General features: G+C 60.7%; 8 protein-coding genes across 8 annotated transcripts; 4 read left to right on the plus strand and 4 right to left on the minus strand.

The window, feature by feature from the left end:
* Window positions 1-75: 75 nt before the first annotated feature.
* PAN0_001c0528 (amino acid-binding act domain-containing protein) lies at window positions 76-712 on the plus strand (the record flags this gene model as incomplete). The annotated part of the gene is made up of 2 exons (XM_014804143.1): window positions 76-163; window positions 246-712. The coding sequence occupies 2 exons, from the start codon at window positions 76-78 to the stop codon at window positions 710-712; spliced, it is 555 nt and encodes a 184-aa protein (XP_014659629.1).
* A 48-nt stretch (window positions 713-760) lies between these two features.
* PAN0_001d0529 (XAP5-domain-containing protein) lies at window positions 761-1,962 on the minus strand (the record flags this gene model as incomplete). The annotated part of the gene is made up of 3 exons (XM_014804144.1): window positions 761-825; window positions 933-999; window positions 1,081-1,962. 3 exons carry the CDS (start codon window positions 1,960-1,962, stop codon window positions 761-763), a joined length of 1,014 nt encoding a protein of 337 aa, XP_014659630.1.
* Window positions 1,963-2,205: 243 nt separating this feature from the next.
* PAN0_001d0530 (glycosyltransferase family 22 protein) lies at window positions 2,206-4,080 on the minus strand (the record flags this gene model as incomplete). The annotated part of the gene is made up of 1 exon (XM_014804145.1): window positions 2,206-4,080. One exon carries the CDS (start codon window positions 4,078-4,080, stop codon window positions 2,206-2,208), a length of 1,875 nt encoding a protein of 624 aa, XP_014659631.1.
* A 377-nt stretch (window positions 4,081-4,457) lies between these two features.
* PAN0_001c0531 (snare protein syntaxin 18 ufe1) lies at window positions 4,458-5,654 on the plus strand (the record flags this gene model as incomplete). The annotated part of the gene is made up of 1 exon (XM_014804146.1): window positions 4,458-5,654. The coding sequence occupies one exon, from the start codon at window positions 4,458-4,460 to the stop codon at window positions 5,652-5,654; it is 1,197 nt and encodes a 398-aa protein (XP_014659632.1).
* A 162-nt stretch (window positions 5,655-5,816) lies between these two features.
* PAN0_001d0532 (qri8-e2 ubiquitin-conjugating enzyme) lies at window positions 5,817-7,872 on the minus strand (the record flags this gene model as incomplete). Its single annotated transcript, XM_014804147.1, has 7 exons — window positions 5,817-5,891; window positions 5,966-6,420; window positions 6,517-6,583; window positions 6,828-6,900; window positions 7,037-7,268; window positions 7,357-7,516; window positions 7,795-7,872. The coding sequence occupies 7 exons, from the start codon at window positions 7,870-7,872 to the stop codon at window positions 5,817-5,819; spliced, it is 1,140 nt and encodes a 379-aa protein (XP_014659633.1).
* A 597-nt stretch (window positions 7,873-8,469) lies between these two features.
* Window positions 8,470-14,064, plus strand: PAN0_001c0533 (uncharacterized protein; the record flags this gene model as incomplete). The annotated part of the gene is made up of 1 exon (XM_014804148.1): window positions 8,470-14,064. The coding sequence occupies one exon, from the start codon at window positions 8,470-8,472 to the stop codon at window positions 14,062-14,064; it is 5,595 nt and encodes a 1,864-aa protein (XP_014659634.1).
* Window positions 14,065-15,610: 1,546 nt separating this feature from the next.
* On the plus strand, window positions 15,611-16,108 carry PAN0_001c0534 (uncharacterized protein; the record flags this gene model as incomplete). Its single annotated transcript, XM_014804149.1, has 1 exon — window positions 15,611-16,108. One exon carries the CDS (start codon window positions 15,611-15,613, stop codon window positions 16,106-16,108), a length of 498 nt encoding a protein of 165 aa, XP_014659635.1.
* Window positions 16,109-16,313: 205 nt separating this feature from the next.
* Window positions 16,314-18,518, minus strand: PAN0_001d0535 (sly1 vesicle trafficking sec1-like protein; the record flags this gene model as incomplete). Its single annotated transcript, XM_014804150.1, has 1 exon — window positions 16,314-18,518. The coding sequence occupies one exon, from the start codon at window positions 18,516-18,518 to the stop codon at window positions 16,314-16,316; it is 2,205 nt and encodes a 734-aa protein (XP_014659636.1).
* Window positions 18,519-19,253: the final 735 nt, after the last annotated feature.

The following is a 19,253-nucleotide window of genomic DNA, read 5'->3' on the forward strand; positions in this document are numbered from 1 at the left end:
GCCTCTTGCTCTGTCCGTATCTCTCCCTCTTTTTACTTGAAGGCGCCGGCTGCTCACCAGGCAAGGGCTAGGACCATGTCTGTAGACAACAAAGGCAACATCAATGACCGCGAGGCGGCGGAGAACTGGCAGTCGAACAAGTCGCAGTATCCGAATCTAGATGGTGAGCATCCCCCTTGCGACTTTCACCCTATGTCGCCCGTGTGATGCTAACTGAGACACGTATTTGTCTTCTTGCTTGACAGTGCTCGTGCAGCCGGACGAGTACATGCTCGCACGGCTACCGCCTACTTTGCGACTGCCAACACCGCTGCTGGAGCTCATCTCGAACCCTCCTGCTGTCGAGGGCAGCGAGCCGCTTTTCTGCACCGTCTCACGCACCCACCGCGAGCTCAGCATCCTCGTCTCCACAGGCACACATTTTAGCGCCACGAAACTCCGATCGCAACTAGGCTCGCCCGGTCCAGAAGACGAGGCTGACGGGTTTGGGATCGACGGCCCGTGGAGAGCGTTCCGCATCCGCGGTCCGATGCAGTTCCACCTCGTAGGCGTCCTGCTCGAGTTCAGCAAGTGCCTCGCCGCACACTCGATATCCATCTTTGCCGTGTCCACCTGGGACACCGACTACATCTGTGTCAAGCAGGACAATTTCGACGCCGCGTGTGACGCTCTTAAGCAGGACGGCTGGAACGTCGTCCACGCCGCTGATTAGATGCTTTAGTGTATGCTCGGAGTAAGATGATTAAAAGATGATGTGGGTTCACTTTTTGCGGTCGTGGATCGTGTAGCTGCCATACTCCTTCTTCGGATCGTACACCTCCCAGCCTTTTCAACACATCCCGAAAAGGGTGACAAGAGATTTGTGTCAGTTTTGCCTTTCGACTGGAAGCTGAGTTGGAACTATGGGGATACGCGAGAGAAAGGACACTTACGACTGTACGGCCAGACATGCTTGTTCCGGTTGTAGAACGATCTCTCAACCACTTTGCCAGCATGCGACTGTACAGATGCAAGTACAGAAAGTGTCAGTAGGCTGCCTATGCAAGACTCGATCCGCCGGAGCTGTGTGCAGCTACTCACCTCGTCCTTCTCGACACTGGCGTCGGCAATCAGCCGCACATCGTCGTGCACGTCAAAGTTGAACAGCGGCCCGGACTTTCCTCGGGCCTTGTTGACGATAAAGTCGTAGAAGCTGTAGTGGTGTGGGATGATAAGGTCCTCCTTGATGTACATCATGCTGTCCACCGAGATGCCGCGCAGTTCCGACACCTGCTGGCGGCACTTTTCGAGGAAATGCGCAATCGTATCGCCCTTCTTGCACATGACGGTCTTGCGGTGGCCTGTGCCGTCCCAGTACGAGTAGGTGATCTCGACGTCCTCCTTCTTCATCTCTTCCTGCTTGCGCAGCCACTCCTGGCGCAATTCTTCGCGCATCCGACGCTCCGCCTCCTCCCGATCGCGGTCGGGCAGGAACGACGTGTCCACATTCGGGTTCTTCAGACTCGTCTTCTTCGGTACCGCCACCACCTCTGCCTCCTTGTCGCCGTCGTCGTTCGAGGGCCTCTTGCGCTTGGTTTTGGTGGGTATCGATGCAGCACCGTCTTCCTCTTCGTCGTCGAGCGCAAACGACAGCTTCGAACGCTCCTTTCTGGCCGACTTCTTCTTCTTGGCGGCTCGGTCGTCCGCTTTCAGCTCGTTCGTCTGCGCTGCTTCGCGGCGCTTCTCCTCCTCCAGCTCGGAGCGCAGCTTCTGGAAGTCCTCGAGATGCACCAGACCGATCGTCGATTTCTTCAGCGCGTCCTCCATTGTGTCGTTCTTGCCGACGAAGCGATCCGCGCCTGTGCGATTGCGTTCCGCCTCTTTGATCAGGTCCGCCTTTTGGCGCTCAAAGTCCTCCATCATCTTGGCGCGCGCCTTTTCGTGCTTGCCTTGCCGGCGAAGCTCCGCTTGCGACTGTGACATCCCTGCGATTCGTGCGCTGCACCGCGATGCAGGAAAGAGTAGACCAGAGTTTCTCGCTAGCAGATGCAGGGCCCCGTGCGTCGATCGAGAATGTGTCGGAGAGTGGACGTGGAAAGAAGAGAGGTGCGAGGGGTGAAGTCGGTCGAAGCGGTGTGGAGCAAAAGCTGCATTTCAGGGTTCCGCGGCACTTCCCAACGAATTTTTTTGGGAAAGAATGTTATGCCGACAGCGTTGCATGCCAATCTATTTTGCGTCCTTGCGCCGACAAAGCCATATCGCTGGCTCCTCTAGGATGTCTAATGGGAGAAGGAGCCGCATCGGGTTCGGCTGAGAGTTGTCTTCTGACGAGCCGAGAATGGCCACGACTGTAGCCTTGGGAGCGCTCGCAAGGTCCCTCAGGATTTGCGCGACAGTCTTGCGTCGGAAACCGGCAAACATGGTGACGGGGGATGTGAGAGGCTCGAACGGCTGCTCGTCGTCCGGCAGAGGAGTTGCGGTCGCATCCGAAGATGACAACATCACGCGACACTCGCGAGAGTACTCCAGGAGGTGCGTGAACTTGCTCCATGCCTCTGCGGCTTGAGGCCCCGAGACCGGTAAGTCCTCGGTCTTGTCGTACACCCAGCATCCGTGCGTTTCGCAGTTGGAGGGGACGACGCCGGCGAATCGATCCACCAGCCCACCCGATCCGTCACGAGGCATGTTCAAGGACTGGAAGAGCGATACGCCGGTCATCGCGGCTGCTACGTCTATGTGGACGATCACCGGGCCCATGCTGGATTCCAAGGCGAGCTGTCTGTGCAGTAGGTCGAGAGCTTGTCCGCCTGGATAGTTGATGGCGCTCAGGTGGCCCGAGAGCCAGCTCAGGCCAACTTGCAGCGCGAGCAGTGTGACCAAAGCAATCTTGCGGACTGTGCTGCGAGTGAGCATTTCGGCCCCACCGGCACTGACCGCGTTGAGGGCCGGAACGACGTACAGGATAAAGCGCCATTCTTTGTGGCCGAGACAGCTGAGCACTGCCATATGACAGCCAGCCGTGAGCAGAAGGAATCTTGCCCGGACCGTCAGGGCAGAAGGACGAGCTGACATTGCCTCTATCGCCCCGTATAGCAACAGCGATTCGGAAAACACGAGCAGCCTGGGCAGCAGGGCTGTGAAGTAGGCGTGCCAAGGCGACACGCCCCACTCACTGCTCTTGCCATCGACCACGTTGAAGACCAGCGCATTCAGCTCCGGCCACAGAGGCGGTGGTCCTTCTCCTCGGAATCCCCGCACGACGGCCGTTGTGAAGGCGGTAAGGATACCCTGAGCTGTATTTTGCTGCAAATCTTGCCAAAAGTACGTGTCGATGAAGGTGGTCACGGCGACGCTGAAGGTCGCTGCGGCAAGACCAGTCTTGATCGCTGCCAGAAGACCGAATCTGCCGGTGAATAAGAGGTAGAGTCCCACCGGGATGATCGTCGCCGCGATCTCCGAACGTAGAATCACGGCGCTGAAGGTGAGTAGCCAGAGGGCAATGCGAATGTCCCTGCTGCTTCGTTGGGCGCATTTCGAGTTCAAGTCCAAATTGCGGCAGACTAATGCGAGTGCCATCACAGCGAAAGGCAACGCGATCGAGTTGGGGATGGTGCGGCTCACCCAGAAGCCAAAGTGGAACTGCGTCGCGGTGATGGCAAAGAAGAAGCCGAGTTGTGTGCGGGCTGATGACGACACGCTGCCACGAGCATTCTTGGCGTCGTTCGCCGAAGCGAAGCTTGCCTGTGCGAAGAAAGCAGCAGCAGCGGCATTGGCTGTTCCGAGGCAGAGACGAACGATGGCTTGGACATCGGCCGACGTCTGAACCGCTCCAACGGCGCGGCACAGCCACAGAAAAGGGTAGGCGACCGCTGCGAGTGCGAGTGGGCCTACGAACGAGCGAGGCACCGCACCAGGAAACACTTGATGGTCGAATCGTTCCAGAGCAGTGGGACTGACGCCGTAGCTCAGGATGTCGTGGACAGCCTGAATCGTAAAGCTCTCTTCGACCTTGGTGTATGGCCACGAGACGGTGCGCCAGGTGACCAGGGCTAGCAGGCAGGGGAAGCCGACCAGCCACGTGAGGCTGTTGATGCGCGGCATGCGTCTCGATGTGCGGACCAGTCACGCCTCCTGCTCTGCCAGCTATTGGCGTCAAGCGAAGTGGTGTGGAAGCGAAGGAAGTAATCACGGCGTTGCTGCGGTGGAAAGAAAGGGTCCAGCGGTTCTTCCTGGGATTGACGGCTGAGCGCGGGCCACCACGCACTTTGGCAAAGCATGTTCGATCGGCAGTTCCTGCCTGTTGGAAAGGCAGCAAAATCGCACGGCTCACTCCACATGTGAAGGTCCAGCTGTCGCTTGCACGCTTCATCTCGCCCTTGTCATCACTTGCACATGCGTCCCTTCTGACCACATCTTTGTCAGAATCACATCATACCATACACATCGCAAATCGAGAGCAAGGCTTCGATCCATCGCACATGGCGGCATCCAAGAGGGCCCGGGCGCCTCCCACGACGGATCTGACGAGCGACTTTCGCCAGCTCATCAGTGAGCGGGCAGGGCAGTATCCGCCGTCCTCGTCCAGTGCTTCCGGCTCCAAGGCACTCAAACGCAAAGACCCGCCCGAGAATGTGGTGCGCGCACACAAGCAGTGGCTGCAGCAAGCCTACGTGATTCGAAAACACATCATCTCGCTGCTGGGTTTCCTGTTCTCAATACGAAGACGCTATCTCGCGCTCGGGAACAAGGCGCGACACCACCAGCTTCGCGATGCGCACGAGGGGCTTGAAACGCCCGATGACCAGGACGCGACAGCAGGCTCTGCGTTTGCTAAGTGGAAGGCCTTCACGGGGCCGTTGAACGACACGCAGCGCGACGAGATCGACTTCCAGGTCAAGGTGGTGGTCAAGCGCTGTCTGGAAAGCATCAAGGAGCTCGAGCGTGCCGAGGAGGCGCGCAAGAAGAATGCGCCCACCACACCCACCGCGCTCTCACCGCTCAACAGTTTGCTCGCGCTTTCGACCGCACGCGACTCGTCTACGTCGATCCTAGCATCGTCGCTCATTTCGGCGCATCGCGCCTCGATCACCCAGTACCTTTCGGCGCTGCTGTCCAAAGCGTCGTCGCTGCAGGGCGACATGCAGGAGGCGCGGCTGAGGGTGCAGAGGGAGAAGACGCGGTCGCTGGCCAACTCGAGGCTCGAGCTGCAGGAACGTGCGGGTGCTGCTGCATCGCAAGCCACGGCCGCTTCGACAGCGCCGACGGTGATCCGCGGCAGCGTGGGCGGCTCGTTCGACCCACAGCTGGACAGCGAGACGGATCTGGTGGGCAAGGACATCAGCGCGCAGCTGTCGGCGTCGCAGATCGAGATGTTTGAGAACGAGTCGTCGGAGCTCATCAAGTCGCTCGAGTCGGATCTGGCGTCGATCAAGAAGGCCGAGTCGCGGCTGTACGAGATCAGCGAGCTGCAGACGCAGGTGGTGCAGCAGCTGGAGCAGCAGGGAGAGGTGACGGATCAGCTGCTCGACGAGGCCATCGGAGTGGGCACCGAGGTCGGACGCGGCAACGAGGAGCTGCGCAAGGCACGCCAGCGCAGTAGAGAGGCGGACAAGTTCCTCTCCATCTTCCTGGTGGGCAGCGGCCTCGCCCTACTCTTCCTTCACTGGATGGACTGATATGACCCGACGAGGTGTGTGCCACGTAATGCAGCAATGAAGTCTTCATCGCGCAGTGTGGTGGCGGGTCTGTGGACGCGGTCATGATCCCTGAAAGGTGTGCGCGAGCGGACAGCGGGGCGCGAGATGACGGTATATGCGGTCGAGGTGTGATTAGGGTTATTACAAGCCGAGCTGTTCCTTGACCGAGTCTCGAATGATCTTTTCGTATCCCTCGCGGTTGTCCCTGTACATTTTCTGTGGATGCAGCCGAGGCGAGAGGGGTGTGAGCGGAGCAACAAAAGGCGCAAGGGTGGAAAAGCGACACTTACACAGGCATCGATGTTGGCGCCACTCTCTACGTTGGGTTCTGCGAGCATGCTGAGGACGGAGAGGAGGATCTTTTCGATGGACTGTACGGGCGACCAGCGTTCGGACGACGACTCGTACATGTTTGGGTCGTCACCGGGTGCATGGAGGATGGAGATGCAGACGAGACCGTCTGCGTAGACGTTGGGATGGAAGATGGGCGGCTCGAAGCGCATGGTTGGCGGCTCGAGCGGATACGAGGCGGGGAAGGTGAGGCGCGCGGAAAAGACGCCGCCCTCAAAGGGCGTGCCGTCCGGACCGGGAACGAGCGCCTCCCATTCGAGATAGTTGTCTTCGGACACGGGGCCGACGGCGGGGAAGAGCGAGTTGGGGTCGGTGGAGAGCTGCTTGTATTCGATGGTGAGGCGCTTGATCGCGGCGCTCGACGAGGCTCTGCTGTTGAACATGATGGCGGTGGCTGCGATGTCCACGTTTCGAGAGTGATCGAGCTAATCTAGCTGGGAACACGCAAGATGGTGGAGAAGCAAGGTGCGAGTGGGAGAGAGTGTTGGACCTGCAGGCGAGTCGCATTTTTTGGGCTTGGGGGCGCGCGCGTTGCTCTCCTCCAGGCCCGTCCGTAGCTTTGTGACGCAGGCACGGCAGAGTGTTGATCTCGAAGTGTCGTGTCACGTGAGAGGGATTCGAGGCCATTTCAGTTTGTTAGACCAAAGCAACTGCCTCTACACGAAATTGGGAACTGCAGGCTCGAGCGGCAGAGGTGGGATTTTAAACTCAAAGTGTGGTGGGCTGCTGTACCAGTGTGGGTGAGCGAAGTCGGCTTCCATGCATTGCACCGCAGGCTAGTCCAATTTTTGTTGGTGTGACTGGCGTCGCGCTGGGCTGGCGGTCTGCTGCCTGACGCATGACGGCAGCGCCCGACCATGCGGTCATTGGCAGCCTCGCATCCGGCAACCGTCCGAGCTCAGATGACCGGCAAAAAAGCATGCGGTTTTGCCCCGTTGACCAACACATTGAGGGCGGCGCTAGCGTACACGTAGTCTCCGCTTCGTTTTGTCGCTTCTGCCTACCCTCACGCGAGCCAAAGCAGGAGAGGTGGATTGAGTTCGGTCGGGAAGCTGCGAGCTGCATGGTCGGGTGAGCCGGCAGGGCGCTTTTCGAAAGGCGTCATTCTCCACTTTTCGGTATTGTTGGGCCCCGAATGACGTTGCCCGCTCTCGGACCCCCCGAGCCTCAAAGCACGCCTTGCCCCTCCGTCCGCAAAGCTAGGTTGGATACAGTCGATGCAACTCGAGGCAAGGGGGTCTGCTGGTCAGATACGAAATTGGCCTGAGACGCGGGAGACCTGCAGCCATTGTGCACTTGCCTCGGATGCTCGCTTAGGCGGCTCGTCTACGAAGCGTGGCACGATGGCTGCAAGCCCAGGCAAGCTCGAGCAAGCTCAGAGGGGATTTCCGTGCGGTCTGCATGGTCTGCATGAGCCAGCCATGTGTTTGGGCGGATTCGGCGCGGCTCGGAGCTGCACCCTGCTGGGCCAACGACGCCAGCTGCAGGGCCTGCAGGCCAGCAGTGACCGGCGCTGCGAGCCCAAAAAAATTGAGAGGGCGAGGGAAAAAGAAAAAAACAGCACAGATTCACAGCCACTCGAGGCGGCGGCGGCGGTGGGGCTCGGACCCTCTCTCACATCAACACAGACAGGGAAGCCGGCCTGTGACTGCGAGAGGTGTAATTTAGCTGCACCGCAGCATTGGACTCTGCATGGCGCTTCAGCCAGCCAACCACAGCCAGCTCGCCCAACCGCAAGGGGACCCTGGTTGGCCGTCGTTGCCCTCACCTCTCCCTCTTCCTCTCCCTCACCACCCATTGCTTCGTCCGCTCGACCTTGAGCAGCGACGGCTCGTCTCATCGCCATTCGCTCACGGCGGTGATCAGGTGCACATTCTTTCGTCCAGCTCGAGAACGTCGTCGACCGTATTTTCAGCTCTTCTCATCCCCCACCCTCCTTTTCTCTGTCGCCACCAATCGTTGATACGCCCTGGGGCAGCCCTGCACCCAGACTCATCACCAGCGCACAACTCCCTCATCGTCATCGCAACCCCGCTCAAATATACCTCTCTTGGTTCAATCATCCATTATCTGTATACCACCCTTCTCTCGACATCGCCTTGATCAACAACCAGCTATCTGGGTCACGTCATCTCCTTTGGCCGTTCTTCGCAAAGCAACAACTCGAGCGCTTGGCGCACCTGTCTGCTATTCCGACGCTCTCCGTCCAGCCTACCCACTGCTGGCCCTGCCTTGCTTCACCTCCATGCAGCTCAACTCAAAGGTCTCGACTCGAGATGTCATGATCCGCCATTCAAAACCACCGCCCCGATCCTTATCCGCATCCCATTCGCGTCGACAGTGCCGCCGAGCTGCCAAGCTTTAGGCCATGCGCACCATCTCCCTCTCATCCATATATACATATTTGCCAGCCACCAATCAGCACTAAGCTCCCACCGCCATCATGCCAGTGCACTCCTCTAGCAGCGACGCCCCCAACTGGCGACGCGGCGGTCACAAGAGCTCGCTCTCACCGCCCTACCCAGCACCAGCCCCAGTCCCAGTCCATCGCGAACACCTCGCGCATCGCAAGGACAAGGACCGCGCCCAAGACAACTGGAGGGCGCACGCCCAGCCCATCACCGCCTCCACAAAGCCGCACCATGACACTGCGGCTCGCTCACAGCCCATGTCCATCTCACCCTCCAACGGCAAGCGAGACGCAGCTTCCTCCAGTAGCTCCAAACCTTCTTTGCTCTCCACCAGCCGCAAACGCGACAAGGCCAACATGCTCGATGCCGACTGGATCCCCGGTCAGCATCCCCATCCCCAACCCAGCGCTCCACACGCCATCAAGCCAAGCAGCATGGGCAACGGCATCATCGGTCGCTCGCCTGAGTTTGGCACCTCGCCTACCAACCCCAAGACCAACGGCTTTGCTGCCATGCGCCACCACTGGCCCCTCTCTTCGTCACTGGAAAAGTCACAATCAACAGGGCCAGCCGCCCACCTCCATCCCCTCCGCATCGAGCACAACGAAGGCTCGCGCTTCTTCCCCACCTCTTCCACCCCACATCGTCCTGCTCACCATACACAAAACCCTCAGCACCTCTTCCAAGCCACAAGCAGGCTGGCAGACGCCGACCCCAACGACAACTGGATGCTGACACCCACCAGCTCGCTTCCCAGCATCCCCAGCACACCCAACCGGCCGCGTGAAGCCAGCACGGAAAGGTCGCTCGCCGCTTCCAACCAACCCGCCGAAGTTGCCAAGGCATCGAATCTGCGCACCCCTCTGTTCACCAAGGTTCCGGTAGAACAGCTTCAGGCTTCCTCCAGCGATCTCGCTCGCACCCCAAGTCCTAGCCACGGCCACGGATTCGGACGCCACGAAACTGGCTTCACCGGCACCTCGCTCTTCAATCGAGGTCCGAGCGTCAACGTCCAGTCGTCCCCCAAGCGTTCGCCCCTCGTGCTGGCCAACATCCCCCTTCGGCAGGGAGCCGGCAACGGCGCGACTAATCCAGCCCTGCTGAGCCCGACCACCTCACCCAAGCTCACGCATCGCACGTTGTCGCCCATGACAAGACACCCTCCCGTCATCGCTGAAGCTCACTCGAACGGCGACCGAATGGTCAGCAGCATCGCCTCCATGCTCGGCAGTCCGGCGGCTCAGGGCCGGCCTGGCCCGGCGTCCCGTCGCGAATCGTTCACCTCGACGGCCTCGGCCGGCGCCGGACACACCATGTCCCACTCAAGGCGCAGCTCCGCTGTGCTCTCCCCTCACTCGCCTACCGTTCAGAACCGCATCGGTGTCTACCGCCCGCCTCATCTCCGCAACCGTGGCAGCGTATCCGGCTTAAAGCCCAGCGTGGCGCACTATGACCGCGTACGTACACCGAGCCTGCGTGGTCTGTCTCGATCCAGGGAGTCCTCCATCTCGCTCAGTCGGCCAAGCAGCCGACCACCCTCGACCGTACCTTTCTACCATACGGACAGCATTCCAGAGGACGGTCCTGTAGCAGAAGATGCCGCAAGGGCTCCGCTCCGGGGCCGTCAGAGCACCATGTCCATCCATCTACCCGGCTTGATCGCCGACCAGCAGCAGCGCAACGCTGCTGCAGCGGCAGCGGCGGCTTCGGCTTCGGACTCGGACGACGGCCATACCGCCTCGTTTGTGCCCAACACCACCTCTCTCTTGGAGCAGCCTCTCGATAGTGCCTCCCTCCTCGCCAAGCTCAGGGCTCAGCTGGTCCGCCGTGAAGCAGCAGCATCCGATGCCGCAGCCTCGGAGGCAGATCGCCTCTCCGTCGTGACCGACGACAACGAGCAGGACTTCTTCGATCTGTCCGATATGATGGAGTATGGCGCTTCAGAAGGCCATCCCTTGAGCCGCTATGGCAGCATGTACGCCCTCGAGGGCCGTCCCCTCGGAGATGTTTTCGACGTCGGCGATCTTCTCGGCCCTGGCATGGAGCACGACGGTCATGTGATCCAGATCGCCGAGACCACCCCGGGCTTCGTCGACCAGAACGAAGATCTGACAGGCAGCAAGCTCGAAGTCGTTCGCAAGCTCGGCGAAGGAAGCTATGCCGTCGTCTACCTCGTCAAGGAGGTCAGTGCGGAAGATGCCGCCGTCCAGGTGGCCCAGAAGACCGTCGCTATTCCCACCTCGGCCTCGCGAGCATCTGCGACCGAGGCCAACGGCCGTCATCCCGACGACGATGCCGATCTGACCATGGTCGCCTCATCCGAAGATCTTCTGAGCACCACGCTCAAAGCGAACGGTAAGAACAAGGAGAACGGCTTCCACAACTCTCCGGCCCTTGAAGAAAGAAGGCGCAAGGATCTTAGAATCAACACGCGCCTGCGACCGGGCAAGGAGTTTGCGCTCAAGTGCCTCTGCAAGCGCGATCTGCCTGAAGACATGCTCGAGGTGCAGCGTCTGGAGGCAACCATCCACCAGTCCATCCCTTCGCATCCGAACATCGTCACCCTTTATCGCACCTACGAGACGCCAGATTGGCTCTTTCTCGTTCTGGAGTATTGCCCGGGTCAGGATCTCTACTACTGGCTCGAGCAGGCTCAGGACACGGGGCAGCCATCTCCGACCGAGGGCGAGACGGATCGAGACCAGGCCACGGACGACAACTACCAGCGACTGGGCACTTCGCTCGATGCCACGCCGCCCTCGCCTTCGCTGCTTGCCTCCACATCGGGGCGTGGACTGCTTTCCAAGCGTCGCATCCGCTTAATCTCGCGCATGTTCCGACAGATCTGCGACTCTGTCCAATTCTGCCACGACCGTGGCGTCAGCCATCGCGACATCAAGCCCGAGAACTTCATCGTCGAGGACCGCCGCACGATCGAGGAGATGCAGTCGGCGTGCCCTGACACGAGTGCAGGCACCCTAGTGGAAAGCACGCGTGATGGCGACGATGCGCAGGTGATCGTCAAGATGACCGACTTTGGTCTTGCCACGGCCGAGGATCGCTGCGACGACTTTGATTGCGGAAGCAAGCCTTACATGGCGTTCGAATGCCACAACAACATCTCTTCGTCCTACGACCCCAAGCAAGCCGACATCTGGTCGCTTGGCGTGGTGCTTCTGAACTTGCTGTTCCATCGCAGTCCGTTCACGGAGCCATCCATGAACTGTCCTTCGTTCGCCGCCTACTGCGAGGATCCGATTCGTTTCTTGATGGAATCGTTCGACGGCCTCACCGAGACAGTCGCCCGTTTCCTATCCGAGAACGTCTTTTGTTCCGTTACGGACGACGACGATGTTTCCGAGAAGAGGATCTCAGCCGGCGAATTCTCGCGCTGGGCTATGGGCCTTGTCGATCATATGGGCTTATCTGGATCGGGACGCGGCCGCATCTCCCGCGGTGCATCGCTCTACTCGACCATCCCGCTCATCCATTCGCGCACCGGCTCCATGTCGACGCTGCCATCGTTGCTCAGCTCGCCTCGACCTCGAGCGCGCTCGTTGGCGCGTGATACCGATCACATCCCCGACCTGGACGTGGCAGCTGACGCGACGTTCCGCGCCGCCTTTGGCTCGGCTAGGCAGGGAAGCTTGTCGCCCTATCCTTCGCTCTTCACCCCGGACGTACTGCCATCGCCGACCTTTACGCCGTCTCCTCAGCCGCCCGAGCGCAATCCGTTTGACACGCAGTACGCAGCAGCCTCGAATGTCACTCGCACTCCGGAAACCATCTCCGAGTCGCCCGAGCAGCAGCACGACGCGAATTTGCCGTTCATGGAGGACTCCACGCAGACCATGGTGGAAGCGGCCATTCAAGAAGACGAATCCACTCGGCCTCACGATCTTATAACTGACAATATAGAGGCGGAGGCTGCCCTCTCGATGGTGGACTCGGACTCAAAGCCAGCTTCGACGGCAGCTGAAACGGCCGCTGCTCAGCATGTAGACGGGCGGGGCGCGGCTGTTGCATCAGTCGATGCGAGTCTCGATCAGAGCCAGGATGCCGAGAGTGGTCCAGGTGATGGCGAGGTCGAGGTGGACGCTGCAGAACACGATGACGCAGCAGAAGCGGGGGCAGATGCGGATGCGCCTGCAGCACAAGACGGCGACAAGGCGGAGAGCATCACGACGTCAAACCACTCGAAGAGGCGCAAGCGCGGTGCTCGCAAGGGACGCACACTCGCCAAACAGCTCAAGCGATCTCAGTCGGTCGAGGGTATGGCGGACGTCGATGCGAACGACCCAGAGGCGAAGGCTCGCGAACGCGAGCGTACGATTCGCGAGCTGGCAATGGCATCCGAGAGCCTCGCACGTCAAATGAGCAAGATGGCCAAGCCGAGCGAAGCTGCGGATGCTGCGATTTCTCCGCAGATTGTGCTGTCGAGGCCCACCGCCGAGACGGTGGCGCGCTACAGTCAGCAGAATTTGGTCGACGGAGCGGCCGAGGGCTCTGCGACGGCACGAAGCGTGCGACCAGGCGAAGAGGCGGGTGTGGCTGGCGCAAGTGCAGCGCCCACCAACTGGTCGTCGGCGGCGGTGCGTCGCGAACGCATGAGCGAGCAACGCAAGACGGGTGGACCGCTGCTGCAAGATTCGGGACGTACGCGCGTCATGTCGTGGCGAGAGCGAAATCCGTCGGTGGCGACGTTTTCTTCGATGGCGTCTTCGGTGACGACGGCGTCGAGCCACAGCTCGGTGTCGTCGGCGACGTCGAGCATCTACTCGACGGCGTCTGCGCCCGCAGCTCTGCCGCGCAAGGACTTTTCTGCGCGCAACCGGACGAGAGGGAGCGGATTCGGACTGGATACGATTTCGGAGCGCGAAAGGGCGGCGCCTTCGAAGAAGGAGGTGGACGCCAAGTATCTGGCGGGCATCTTTGGTGGCGGCGACAACTCGAAGGCGGATGCCAAACGCAAGACGTCGTCGCTGGCGAAATCGGCCGAGCCCACTCGTACCGAGACGAACGGCACAACGGTCAAAGCCAACGATGCGGCGATGTCGAACGAGGCGAGAGCCGCTCGAGGTGGAGAGAGCGGCCGCGTGGGTGCAGACGCCGGTGCTGGGGTCGATCGCGTGGCATCGGCCTCACAGCCGACGCAGCTTCGTGCGGGCGAATCCAATCTAGGCGCCAACGGCGTGCGAAGTGTCAGCGTGGGAAGCGCCAACTCGACTTCGAGCGCGTCTGGGGTGGCGGCGTCATTTGTGTCGCGCTTCCGACGACCGAGCTCGTCGTCATCGGCGAACAAGGCCGCCGGTGCGCTGGAGGGCGGAACGGCACTCGCGGCGACGGCTTCGACCGGCTCGGAGGGCGAGAAGGGGAGCGGCCGAGGCGCGGGTATGGGCATGCTGCGTGACGCGTCGACGAGCACGAGCAGCCTGCACACTAGCAGCGAGGCTCGTGGCCAGGCGGCGGGGGCAAGCTCGGCGCATGGCGGCGGCAAGCCGGGGATTACGAGCAAGGGTTCTGCCGATGCGACTTCGGTGGCCGAGGGGGCGGCAGCGCAGGCGCCCAAGAAGCGCGGCATGGGCAAGTTTCTGCTGGGCATGCGTGACAGCATCAAGAACTTCTGACGTGCTGCGTAGTGTAACTTTAGGCAATGCAAAGGGGCGCCGAATTGCGCCGATAAGCATGCCACGCGGCAGGGTGATTACGCGGGCGTGAGCAGCATGCGGACTGACGTGGGATCGACGGTGTGCGGCAAGGTTCGGCCAGTAGCGGGATATCGGGTCGGATCACAGCGCCATTCTCGTCGATCGGGTGCAAGTGAAGGGTGAGATCGGGCAGCTTGGAGACGCGTTCGGACGCTTTTCTCCGAAGGCTCCAGGGAGATGTGTCGAGTAAGCGCCGGCCGGAGAGTTTTTTTTTCGTGCCCAGGGTCCTATGCTGCGCCGGTTTCCATGCCGATGTCAACTCAGCCATTCGGCATGCCTCTCACCTGTGCACACGGTGTGGTCACGAGTCAGGCTGATCTGCTCCTACTCCACAGTTTGACAATGCTCAGTCTGAAATGAATGGTTTGAGGAAAGGTGGATATTGAAGGTGGGATGGGGGAAATGCCGCGGAGGAGTTGGGGGGTGTGGCGAAGAAGGAGCTCCGGGGTGGTGATTCCGAGTTCTTTTCACCCGACTCGAAATGGTGAAGGAGCGACGGCAGAGGGGGTGGGATGTGTGGAGCGAAAAAGAGTGGTTCGGGCTGACGGAGCTAAGATGGCTCGAGGAGGAGGCAGGAACAAGATGCCGAGGCAATTGGGAAATTCCGCGGGCCCGCAAAGATGATCCGGCCGCGTCGGCTTCGTCTGTGTGCGCTAAGGTGAGACGGCGCTAAGAAATGACCATGACTCATTGCCGACGCGTAAAGCTGTCTTTCCCCACTGCCGCGGCATTCGCTATTCCCAACGTGCGGTGGATACTGGGGTAAGGCTTGCACTTGTTCCTGTTGCGGGCCGAGGAATTAGAGCGCGGATGCATGTGACTTGGCATTGCACGGAAGGTACGAACCGGGCAAGGCGATGTTGTATGCCAAGTTGCTTGGGGGCCGGAGTGGCGGGAGAGAGCGGAGTGGTGGAGGTTTTGGGAGGGCTCGGCGTTGTAAGCCCGGGAAGTGATGAGGGAGCTTCCATCGGTTGCGCCATGCCGGGGCTGCGACGGCAGGACGGCCAACTATCTCCGCGCGGATGCACGGGTAAGCAAAAACGCCAATCCTCTGTCAGACGCGGTGACGTTCAGTTTGGTCTGGGCGTCGACGCTTGGCATTTTTTTGGGACGCGGCACTACGGCCCGTGGGTGGAATTTTTTTGCCAAACTGCATGGGCTGCATGCCAGTGCCTGTTCCGCTCCACTTTTTTTTGGTCTCCATGGAGCTGAGCCAAATGTCAGCGCATGTTTCTAACGCTTGCCTTCCCGACGCCTCGGCTGATATTGGCTGCTTCCGCACAGCCGTAACCATGCATGAAGCTAGGCCGCCAAGAGCGACGACGGGATATATACCCACCCTCCTTCCATCGCTACTCCCCAGCCCCCATCCTACATCCACAGCATCACCTTGGACTATCTTGGCCATCGGCCCAATCTCGCCGACTCCAACCGCCCAAGACTATACTACTCTACTACGCAAAGGATGTTTAGCACACGGCATGAGCAGCACCACGTTGTGCACATTGGAGGCGCCGAATTCGTGCCGCCGATGATGACGCACTTTGCCCACGTACCCAACCTCTCGCTCTCGACCTCGCCGTCTTCGGAAGCATCGAGCTCGGCTGCATCGTCGCCGGTGCACTCGCGATTCAGCAGCTCCTCCACAGCCTCTTCCGCAGCCGAGTCGCTCGAGGAATGGGATGCAGTGCAGGCGCATCTGGCCTATGCACGTCGGATGGCCGACCACACCGCCTCCATGTGGCAGAAGGAACGTCTTGCCATCGAAAAATCCAAGCTCGACGGAACCTACACGGGAAACATGACTTCGCGACAAAATGGAAATGCCCGTCCCCCCGCAGATGCTCCTACAAAGGAAAGCGGCGAGGAGAAGAAGAAACACAAGAGGTTCGGTTGGATCAACAACTTCCTCTCCCCACAGTCGCAGGACGAACCACGCGGTCGATCAAGATCCCGCCGTTGAAGCCCATCCCAACACGTGCTCGTTCTCCTGCCTCTTGTACAATCCCACCATCCCCCCGTCACCCTGGATATCCCACTTGTACTTTTTTGTTTTTATCGCATCTTCATCTGTATTCTTAGCCCTGTCTTGTCATTACCACCTTTTCACAGCAAATCACACAAAGTTGATTGTTGTATACACTTGCGCGCGCGCGTGTGTGTGTGTTTTATTTGGCTGCGGCAGCGGTGGACTGGGTGGACGAGATGGAGGCGGCAACGTCGCCGCCAGCCAGGTGCGCAAGTGCACGCACAAAGTCAATGGGCTTGAGGATCTCGGTGGCGCCATAGGTGATCTTTTTTCCGCCTCCCACCGCGCCCGCTGCATTGGCTGCGGCAGGGCCGGTGGTGGCAGCTGCCCCTGCCGTGCGTGCGGCGTACTCCTGCAGATTAGCAAACTCGACATATCCACCCCCGCCGACGACGAAGACGATGGCCTCATTGAACACCTGGCGTGCCTTGATGCCGCCCGATGCGGCGGCTCGACCGCGGGGTGCCTTGGGGTCGAAGAACAGGTACTCGTCCGTTTCGCTCAGCGCCTGCGCAGCCGCACTGCTGGGCTCCATCAGCGATGCCACCAGCCGCGTCACGGTGAGATCCTTCTGCGCCGGCAGGAAGTTCTTGACGCCCTGCACGAGGTTCTCCAGCCCCGAGTCCTTGAGTCGATCCGTAAGGCGCGACGAGAGCGAGCTGAATCCGCGGAAGCCACCGCTGCCCGCATCGCTGACCGAGGCAGGCTGCGGTGCCGAGGCGAGCATGGTCATGCGCGTGAGCTCGCGCACCTTCTTGACGTAGCTGAGCGCACTCAGATCCGCGCCCTGCTCGCGCAGCACGCGTTCGAACTCGTCCACATCCGCGCGCCCCAGCGCACTGTCCGGCGCCGAGAGGTAAAAGATGATGAACAGCCGCAGCTTGTCGTTGACGTCCTCGAGCTGCGCATCACGCACCGTCTCGAGGATGGTCTCCTTCTTCTGGCGCGCAATCGCCTCCTCGAGCTGGAAGAGCGTATCGAGCCCGCGCCGCTTGATGCCCTGCAGCAGCGCCGTGGCGATGTTCATGTGCGCATCGATGGTGGCCTTGCGTTGCGTGAGCTCGGGCAGCGCCGTGATGGCCGCCTTGAGATGCGCCGCGTTGGAGGTGGCGTCGAGCTGACCCACCTGATCCATGCTGCTGATGCCCGTGGAGCGCGTGATCTCGGCCGCATCCGCCTTGTACCGGTTCAGCTCGGCATCAATGTCCTCGGCCACGTGCGGGAAGGGCGTGGCCGAATTCTTGGACCAGAAAAAGTCCTTCGAGTCCAGGTCGTACGTCTTTTGGCTCGCCACGCCGCCTTCGCTCGACACCACGGTGACGCGGTTGAGCTGCAGGTCCAGCACGTCCTGCACGAGCGCCTGGTACGTCCAGCTGTGCGCCAGCATGGGCACAAGGTCCACGTTGCGATCCAGCACCACCAGCAGAGGCCGCGACGAGCTCCAGCTCGCCTGCCCGCCACTTGCGCCTTCGGAGAAGAGATTGGAACCGCCGCGCGAGCTCGTCATGTGTTCGCGGATCTTGGACTCGAGCTTGCGCGCCACCAGCTCGGCTGCATTGCCGCGTGGCGATCGGATGATGGGCAGCGCGCCCATCGTGGCGAGTGTGGAGAAGAGGCCGGCGGCGATGCGGTCGGTGGCATCTTCGACGTCCTTCTGACCCGACTTCGGGTCGTTGAGACGTTCGTACGTGCTGACGGTGGAGGTGGATGCGCTGGTACCATTGGCAGCGGCAGCGCTGGGCGCCGGCGATGCGTCCGGGAGCAGTTCGAACAGATTCGGCTCGAGCACGATGAAGTTGAGATACTGGTCGTACACCTGCTGAACGAGCTGACCAGTCCCGTCGGTGGCCACCAGGTTGGCAAACTCTTCCATGACGGGCTTGGGGACGGTGCTGGTGAAGTTGACGTAGAAGTTTTCGTAGAGCATGCGCTTCATGTCCTGAGCGATGCGCTGCACGTTTTCCGAGGTGGGCGAGACAAAGTAGACGGCAGGCACGTCGGGCAACGGCGGACGATCCGAGTGCAGCTGCATGTGCAGCGTGACGCCGTTCTCGCGCAGGTCCTGCACGCGCAGCGACGTGGCGAGGATGTTTTTGGACACCTTGTCCATGATCAGCACCTTCCACACAGGCGGACCCGAGGGGATGGACGGGTCTGCGCCCGCACCGCCCGCATCATTTTGGCCAGCTGCAGAGCCGGGTCTCGAGTTGTAAGTCGAGCCGGGTACCGACGAGGAGGAGGAGGCGTGGTTGAACGAGGCGGTGTTGAGGTTGAGCAGCGAGAGGAGCGAGTTGACCTGGGCGGTGCGAAGGCTCGACGCGGCAGCCGAACTGGCAGAGGCCATGCTGAACGATGCTTCGGAGCAAGAGTGGCAGCGAGGCGATCTCGAGGCGAGGTGCGGTCGATGGCGGATGTTGGTTGCGGATCGAGAAGCAGCAGGACTTGGCCCATGCTCCACAGCGCTGCACCGCACCGAACAAGGAGCGACTCCCCGCGACGACGTGGATCAGCTCCACCCCTCTATCGCGCGAGTGATAGCCAGGCCAGGATGATTTTAACGCCCGTGTGATGAAATCGGATCTCACACCTTGCAGGAAAAGCCGGATGTCCGAAAAAGAGTCGAGCGTCGGCAAGCCGGAGGGCAAACCTTGCCGGAAGCGGATCCATTTCGACCGCTGCAGTACCACAAACACAGGCCATCACCGTATGGATTGCCGGACGGCGAGATGCGCTGGTCATTGGGCAATCTCCGGCAAGACGAGAGCAGATGCCAATACCAAAGTGCCGATTGGAAAATGGCGGCTGCCCGAGATAGGCCAGGTGTGGGGTCGACCCTTTCACATCAGTGTGGCAGCTGAGAGTGGAGCGAGCGAGGCAGGCCGGCGAAGCAGATGCAATTTCACGCTTCAAACGTCCCAACACCCTCAGAACGCCGCTCTCGAGCCCATCCGCCCACTCGGCCCACCAACGCCTCGGTTAAAAGTGGGCGCTGATTCCGGAAGGGTCTCGGGCCTCTCTCATCGCTTCATCCACACTCACTATCGGTCCCCACCAACACCACCACGACCAACCCACATCC

Source organism: Moesziomyces antarcticus (assembly GCF_000747765.1).
Source record: "Moesziomyces antarcticus DNA, scaffold: scaffold_v10001, strain JCM 10317, whole genome shotgun sequence".
NCBI lineage: Eukaryota > Fungi > Basidiomycota > Ustilaginomycetes > Ustilaginales > Ustilaginaceae > Moesziomyces > Moesziomyces antarcticus.